The following is a 9,348-nucleotide window of genomic DNA, read 5'->3' as shown; positions in this document are numbered from 1 at the left end:
TGGTTTGACTACCTTTTTGAAAAGTTTCATCAATTAATAAATGCTCAGAAACCAAACTAATCCTTAATTAATAATTTAAAAAATAGTTTATGGAGTCGTCACCAATGTTTTGCTTAAAAAACATTAGGAAAAAAAAGATTTTTAAAAAAAAAACACCAATAATGGCCTTAATAACCAAAATCGGGTTCGGGGTCGATTACGTGTGAGAAAAGTATTAAGCACTCCCACAGCCCTAGATCGATACCCTATAATGAAGTTAACATGATAAGAATTAATGGATTAACTATTAGATCCCCTTTCATTAATAGTTATTTACATACTTAAAATTTAAAGAAAACGGTTTATCTCGAGACACCTACATGATGATCACTAGTACAGAATATACATTTTACGTCGGTCATATTAGGGGGTTTTACGTCGGAAAAAGATGCGACGTAGAAGCCGGAGACGTAAATTTACGTCAGGATGCGAAAATCGATGTAAATTTACGTCGAACATTACAAAGTCCGACGTAAAAAGTTGTAAAAAATTTATAAAAAAGAAAAAAAGAAAAATGACTGCAAGCAGAACGGGCCGTTCTGGTTGCAGAACAGTCCGTTCTTCATGGAGAACGACCCGTTCTGCAAGGAGAACGGCCCGTTCTCCAACCAAAACGGCTCGTTCTACAACCTGGACTTGGCCACTTCCTTCCCCAGCTTCAAAAACTCAGAATGCAATGCAAAACGAAGAACAGGTTACCTCAGCAGAAGACACCATGTGGATGAACAAGTATTTGGGCGAAAGAACCCACTGCCCCAAGACATGAAAAAATCCATTTTTTTCAGTGAGAAAACATTGTCAAGTGAAGAAAACGAAGAAAAGGGGAAATGGGTACCTTGTTGTACAAAATGACGCCGGAAGAGAGCAAGATGTAGACATAAGTGAGGAAGAGAGCAAGATGTAGACATAAGTGAGGAGGAGGCAGACAGATTGCACAATGCGCGGGAGAGTTTGAGTTTAAATTATTGATTTCACGATTGGATTATTTACGTCGGACCCTAAGAGGTTCGTCATAAATAATTTCACTAAAATTACGAACCATGCCACGCATTTTTATTACGTCGGATGTGTGTATGTCCGACGTAAAATGGGTGACATAGTATCCTATTTTTCCACTAGTGGATTATCTATTCAGAACAATATTTATTAAAATAATAGATAAGGAAAATGGGAGAAATATTAGCTGAAATATCTCTTAATCGAGCTCTATTAGACCTTCAAACCTAGAGATCTTTAGGCACTTTTTGGCTGTCTTTCATACTATAAAATACCTCATCGAATCTCAAGAAATACAGGAGGGAGGAGAGAGACAAATTTCAAACTATCAGACTAACTAGACAAATTTTTTTCGGCTCTTGGAGTAGTGCCCGAGTTTACTATTTATAGATGTCAGAACTAACTGGAACTGCCCGTTTTGATTTTGAAACGGCCCGTTCTAGGTTAGTTTGTTATGTGTTAAATTTGAATTTAGAACAGTCCGCTCTAATTCTAGAACGGCTCGTTCCAGACTTGAACTTGATTCATAACAACCGATGCTGCAACGGCCTGTTCTGGCCCGTTTTCTTTTATATAAAGTTATTGAGGGATGTAATACTTAGTAAAAGTTACACCAGTATTATTATAACCCTTCTCTTTTAAAATATTATTTTTATAAATTCAATTTTAATATTTTAAATAAATTATTAATTAACTTAATATATATTTATTCATATTAAATCTAAGATATAAAATTCAAAAATGTATTTATTCTTGTTTTATTTTCTAATTATCAACCATTAATAAAATACTAATTTAAAATCTTATCTAATCATAATATTTTCATATCAAATTTAAAATAAGATATTAGTATGTTATTTTTTATCATTATTAATTTATAAAAATAAAAAATTTAAAATGATGATTTTTAATAATATTTATTTTTTACCAAATATTCTTTACATCATGTAGAGCATAAAAAATTTTGTCCTGCATCCCGCCAAGGTTATCTACGAAAAATTTGTAGATAACGTTACGAAAAGTTTATCCGTAGATAACGTTATCTACGAAAAGTTTTTCGTAGATAATCCACGAAAGTTGTTATCTACGGATTTATCTGTAGATAACGTTATCTACGAATAATTTTTCATAGATAACCCACGAAAGTTGTTATATATCTATGAATTTTATCCATAGATAATTAAACATTATCCACAGAAAAAAAAAAATTTGTAAGTAATATTTCGTAAATAATTAAAAATGATCTACTAAAAACATTCCAGAGGTAATATTCTGTAGATAATTAAACATTATCTATGAAAAAAATTCATAGGTAATATTCTGTATATAATAACAATTTTTCTTGTAGTGCAATCCCCCCCCCCCTTCTAGATTCGTGTTCTACTCAAGACCAACAATCTAATCCTCCAAAATAAGTAAATAAGGAACTATAATATGTTGAAAATAAATAGGAAGATTCTACAAATATTTTCTCTATTTAGGATAGGTAATGCCTCTGTACCCATTATACATAATATTTTATATGGTGAAGGAATTAAGTATAACTCACTTAGTATAAGTCAATTTTGTAATAATGGTTATACTATAGTCTTTGGCAAAAAAATCATGCATAGTTAAGTAAAATGATGGATCTACGATTTTTATAGCTCAAAGGAAGAACAATCTCTATTAGATTTATTTAACTATTTTAAGTACATAGAATGTTACATGTCTAGTATTCAGAGAAGATGAAAAACTTATTTGGCATAAAAAAAACTTGGACATGTCAATATGAAACATATTTCAAAATTAACCAAAAAGGGTTTGGTAAAAGGATTGTCTGAGATTTCTTGAAAAACTCATCTTCTTTATGAAACATGTTAGAAGGGAAAATAGACAAAATCATCTTTTAAAGCTAAAAGGAAGTTTCCACTTTGAGATCACTATAACTGTTACACATGAATTTGTTCGGTCCAACTAGAACATTAACTTTAGGAGGGTCGAATACATAACCGATCCAACTTAAAGTTTAGATTGACTGGACCACCGATTCCAGGTTCAACTGATCTGATTGGCTGGTCTGATCTAATTTTTAAAATACTGGTTAAGTTACATGTTATTTTGAAAATGATGAAATGAAAGAAGAATAATTAAAATGGAATTTTACAGACAAAAAATTAGAATAATAATGATAAGTAAAAAATAATAATAATAATCTTCAAATTTACCTCTACCAAAAAAATATATATATAAGAAAGAACATAAAAATCTAGTGATAGAAATGGGGACAAAATAAAATAAAACAAAAAATTTGTTAGCACAAACTCAAAAATTAAAGAAAAATATTGAATCATTAAGGAAATAAAATAGGCTTCCTAGTAATGTTTATAGAGAGGGAGAAACTATAGGAAGAGAAAAATATCAACAATTGTTCTCTAATCATGCACATTCCTTTGAGGCACCACTAGTGCAAAAATTGGATTTAAAATCAGGCACCACTAGTGCAAAAATTGGATTTAAAATCGGAGTTTTAAAATCGGTTACAAGGTAACCGATCTTAAAAGTGACGCGGTGACATTTTTGTAAATAATATGAACACTTTTAAGATCGGTTAAAAATTAACCGATCTTAAAAGTACTTTTAAGATAGGTTATTTTGTGATTGATTTTAAAAGTGCTACTTTTAAAATCAGTTATTTAATAACCGATTTTAAAAGTGCTACTTTTAAAATTGGTTATTTCAAAACCGATTTTGTGTATAGTATACAAAATCGGTTTTTAAATAACCGATTTTAAAAGTATCGTCAAAAACCTTTTATATTTCCCTCCATTCTCATTCTCTTTAATCTCTCCCTTCATTCCTTTTTTTTACTCTCTCGCGCTCTCATTTTCTAAAGTCTCAAAAAACGTAAATTTCATTGTCGTTTTTGTTTTCGTCTTTTCATGCTCTTCTCGTGTTCTTTTCGTCTTCTCATGCTCTTCTAGTGTTTCTATTTTCGTTGCAAGTTCATTTTGGGTAAATTTGTATCTGGAACGGCCCGTTTTGCAAGGAGAACGGGCCGTTCTGGATTGGTTTTAACTTACTCCAAACTATCCTAGAACGGCCCGTTCCAAATTATAATTTTAGGTCTTTTTAACAACCTGGAACGGCCCGTTCCAGTTTTGGAACGGTCCGTTCTAGTTTAATTTTTTTTCAAAACCCACGTTTTTAAGATCGGTTAAACTTTTAAAATCGGCTCTTTTAAAATTGGTTATAGAACCAATTTTAAAAGTTAAAAATAACCAATTTTAAAAGTCTTTTTTCCACTAGTGACTATTAATGAGATTTAAATATCCACCGCTACAAATATTTTAGAGGGATTTAAATTTCATAATGAGAGAAATAAGATTAAAAAAATGATAAGAATAAGAAAGGAGAAGTTTGACGGTGAAAGAAAAAAAATATTAAAAAAAATCAATTTTAATTTTTGAATTGATTCAAAGAAATCATGTATAAACTAGATCAATTAGGAGGTCTCATATATTTATTTACATTACTAAAAAGAGTTGTTTGTGATTATTAAGGGTTTGATCCGATTGAATGGACAATGAATATATTTCTTTTCATTAATGATTGTAAAAGGATATGAATAAGACAGATATAAAAAAAGAGGATTTATTTTAGATTCAATAATAAATATATGATTCGGATGAGAAAAAATGTGGAAAAAAAATTAATTGATGCATAACCAATAAAGTTATACCATAAAACTGATTTTAAAAAATTATTAATATTAAAAAATAATTAAAAACTGATAAATAAAATAAACTAATAAATATATAATTATGTGACAAACACTTATTATATTAACAAACTATAAAAAATATATAATATAAATATGATAAATAAATAAAAAAAATTACATGAATTCTTTTTCATTTTAAAACTGTCCATAATTTATAATTAATATTTTATTATGACTTTACAATTTTCTATATTACTATTAAGATACCTGTTTTTTTATTAATTAATGCTTATTTTAATACCATTTATAATTAATATAGTTTTAAATTTTATAGTATAGTATTTCAGGAGAAATTTTAGAGGGATATTTACATAACAAAAAAATCCTAACGTGAATTTTCATTACAATGTTGTACATGTGAAATTTTGTTTACGTGAATTTTATCAAAAACATTATTGTAATTTTTATATATATTTATTTTAAAAATTTCCTTAATTAATATTCTATTATGTCATTATAGTTTTAATTTTTTTTTAAAAAAAAATATATTGAAGGAAATACTATTTTTATTTTTATTTATAATATCTAAAATAAAACAATTACTTATTTATTTTTATAAGACCTAATTCATATTATCTCATATACCGTATTACTTATTTTTAGATAAAAATATCAATAATTAAAGTGTTATGATAATCTAGTAAAATCATTAATTATAAGTTCTTTAAAAATATATAATTTAACTAGGAGAAAAATGAATATTAATTAGAAGTGAAAAATTGTATAGGGTGTGCACTAAAGTTGATTAGAAGATATTAATGAGTATTAATTAGAAAAAGAAATAATATAAGAGTAGTTTTAGAAAATAATACTATATATATAAACAAAATAATTATTGTTTATCAAATATATTAATTCCTTTTTTTAATCTTCTAAATTAAGTAATTGGATCATATATTAACAACTAAATTATTTTTTTGGACTGAATAATTCAAAAGTTGTTACTTGTTATAATTTTGTTTATTTATTGAAAACTTCTCATAATTAATAATAAATGTAATTAGTATTTTATTTTATTATGTTGTTACAGTTTCAATTTCTTATAATTAATGTTTTTTTAAAAGCTCATAGAAAATAATGCTTCAAAAATGTTTGAGAAAGAATAATACTTTAAAGTTGTTCGTTTTTTTATAATTTATATTTATATTAAAACTACCCATAATAAATAAAATTAATATTTTATTATGCTTTTTGAATTTTTTACAATTTATATTTATATTTAAACTACTCATAATTATAAAAGGACCAAGAATTTATTCTTAACAATATTTTATAATAAGGATTGGAAAGGAATAAATAAATATGATTTTTTTTATTACTATCAATTAAATGAACAACTTTTTTTAATCTTGGTAAATTAGATAATTGAGTCTCATATTACCAATTAAATTGTTTGTTTGGAATGACATAAAATAATTTTTTTATTATCAACTAAATTAATTATCTTTTTTTTTTTTGGAAAATCTTGAAGAAAAATAACAGTACCTTTCTTCTTATTTATAACACCCAACTTAAAATAATTGTTTGTTAATTTATATAAGATTAAAATTTCAATTCGTTTTCTCTCATATATTCATTATTTTTATACTAAGATATCCCTAATTAAAGTGTATTATGTTAATTTGGTAAAATAGATTAATTATAAATTCTTAGAAGAGCGTGCACTTTAACTGACTAGGAAAAAATGAATATTAATTAGGAGAGAAAAATAGTATAGGAATTTACTATAATATAAAGAAGTAGTATAAGAGTAGTTTTAGAAAATAATATTATGTAAATAGGACAATTTTTTTACATTAAATAAATTAACTACTTTTTTTAATCTTAGTGAATTAACTAATTAGATCTTAAATTAACAACTAAATTCTGCTTGGAGGGAAATTATAGTTCAGAAGTTGTTTCCTTTTAATTTTGTTTATTTATTTAAAACTTTTCATAATTAATAATTCATATAATTAATATTTTATTTTATCATATCGTTGCAGTTTCAATTCTCTACAGTAAATGTATTTTTGGTGAAAAATATGATGCAAAAATAATGCTACAGAAGTTGTTTTCAAAGAAACAATAATTTTGATATTATTTTTTTATAATTTATATTTATACTAAAACTATCCATAATTAATAAAATTAATGTTTTATTATGTTGTTAAAATTTCACTTTTCTATAACTAGATTATTTTACGTGAATTTCATTATAATTTTTTATACATGAAATATTCTTATGTTAATTTTGTAAAAGAAAATTTAGCATAATTTTTCTTATTTATATTATATAAAAAAAATTATATGAATTTTCATTACAATTTTATATACATGAAATATTCTTTACAGAAATTTTGTGAAGGAAATTTCAATGTAATTTTATTATTTATATTCATTTTGAAAAGAAAAAAAACTACTCATAATTAACTAATTAATTAATTTTTTATCATATCATTACAGTTTCAATTTGTTACAAATAATTTTCTTATGGAAATTCTCGTAATTAAATAATATTATGAAGAAAATTTATTGCATGCAGATAATATATAAAAAATGAAAATTTATTATATAAAGAATTTATATTTTAATAAGTAAGACAACCGGTAAAACAATTATTAATGTCTTCTTTCGTTTGTTATACAATGCTACAATTTCGAACATTTGAACATGTAGTATTTTATTATGTGACAACAATCAGTGAAACTAAATCATCAATAAGAGGTTTGGGCTCGTTTTTGTCAATTCATTATATTTATAGCAGCAAGTCAACAAGAATCCCAAATATCAGGATCTTGATTTTTGACTTTACCCCAAAATCTCATTCACTGTGGTAATGCCTAGATAGAACAAAACAAACAGTGAAATTTAAAAATACACACATACACAAAAAAAAAAAAAATGATCAGTTAATCTTTACTAAGCTCACATGAACCAGGACTACGTACCACCTAATCTACCAATATTATTATATCTCCACGAGTCATTATTGTGTTAATACAGGTTACCAAACCCCAAATCCTTTTCACAAAGTATAACAACGACTCGAGCAATCAAATCAAATAAAATAAAATTCAATACAAATCACATATTTGACTATCATGTACAAAATAATTAAAAATCCGGAAATGGTACGCAGTAATAGTATTATCACCTTGACAATCTCTTTTCGTCGAACTTTCCCCGTGTGTGTATAACGAGAAAATCAACAACAACAACAAGAAGAACAGTACCTCGATGAATACATAATTTCACATTACTGCCTCTCTAAGTCGTGTTGAACATCATCATTCGTAGAAGGTTGGATTCTCGTGGACGATCTCTCCCTACTAAGAATCCTCCGGAACGAACTCAACCTCGAATTTGAAGAGCCACCAATTTTCGGTGAGCCATCGGAAGCGACGGCGGGGCCCTCACGCGGCTGCGGCTCGAGGCGGGGCGGTTCGGCTTTGGTCCGACAAAGGGGACACGTGGAGTGCGACGTGAGCCACGTGTCGATGCAGCTGACGTGGAAACTGTGTTTGCAATTGGGAAGTAACCTCACCAATTCTCCGTCTTCTAGAACGCTCAAGCACACGGAACATTCCACAGAATCGTGTTCTTGCTTGAAGGGGAAGGTGGGAAGGGTGGTTATGAGAGTAGGGTCGAGGCCTGTGTTGGGTGGTTCGGCGTGGTTGTGTGCGTGAGCCACGTTGAGGGTGAGAAGGTGTATGGCGTTTCTGCGGCGAGATTGGCGCCTCAGAACGAACCTTGCGTAGAGGTGAAGTGCGACGACAAGGACTAAGACCGCGGTTAAGGAAACTATGGCCGTGATGAGTATTCTTCTGTTGAAGTCGCTGTGGTCGGGGAAATGGTCATGGTCGTGGTCGTGATCATCGTCGAAGTAACTCATGGCTAGCTTTGTACGTGTTGATGAAATGAGGGAGAAGGATTAAGGGGTTTTTTTGTTTTGGTTTGGTTTGGTTTGGTTTTGGGGTTTATGAGGACTTTGTTTAGTTGGTGTGGAATGGATTGGTGCTGTTGGCTTCTCGGTGTGGAGTGAAAACGAAAATGGCCAAAGTCTACACGGTCTTTTTCTTTTGTATATATTCTTCTTCCATTGTGGCTAAAAAAGTCCATGCCCTTAACTAACAAGAAACTCCCAGTTTTTCAAGGCTTTTGACTGTTGAACATTGACGCTACTCATCTCTATCTATCTGTTAAAAGTAAAACCAATGGGAATGGGAGAGTGGAGAATTGTTATTTGTTTCACACCATTTGCTTACTGTAAGAATAAAGAAACAACTTTGATAATCTATGCTGCACTCATACTGTACTTATTATCGGTACATATATATACTATATAAGATATATAGTAAAAAAAAATTAAGTCTTTCATATTAGTAAAAAAGAGTTATAAATAATTGTCATCATAAATCACTTTGTATTGCCTATAAATAAGATTAGTATCAATTTCATTCCTTTCTTGATGAAATAATCATTCATAAAGATGACAATCTCCAAAAAAACAAAAATCATCAACGACAAGGCAAGGCTTCTATATTTTATATGTAAATAAAATTTATTTT

The 9,348-nt window shown here is 28.1% G+C and overlaps 1 protein-coding gene across 1 annotated transcript; it reads right to left on the bottom strand.

Annotated features, from left to right (window-relative positions):
* Positions 1-7,669: 7,669 nt before the first annotated feature.
* Positions 7,670-9,055, bottom strand: LOC109810332 (RING-H2 finger protein ATL40). The gene has a single exon (XM_020373763.3). The coding sequence runs from the start codon at positions 8,670-8,672 to the stop codon at positions 8,037-8,039; it is 636 nt and encodes a 211-aa protein (XP_020229352.1). The 5' UTR covers positions 8,673-9,055; the 3' UTR covers positions 7,670-8,036.
* Positions 9,056-9,348: the final 293 nt, after the last annotated feature.

Source organism: Cajanus cajan, chromosome 10 (genome assembly GCF_000230855.2).
Source record: "Cajanus cajan strain Asha chromosome 10, NIPB_CcT2T_4, whole genome shotgun sequence".
Taxonomy (NCBI): Eukaryota; Viridiplantae; Streptophyta; class Magnoliopsida; order Fabales; family Fabaceae; genus Cajanus; species Cajanus cajan.
This window is presented reverse-complemented; position numbering and strand designations above follow the sequence as displayed.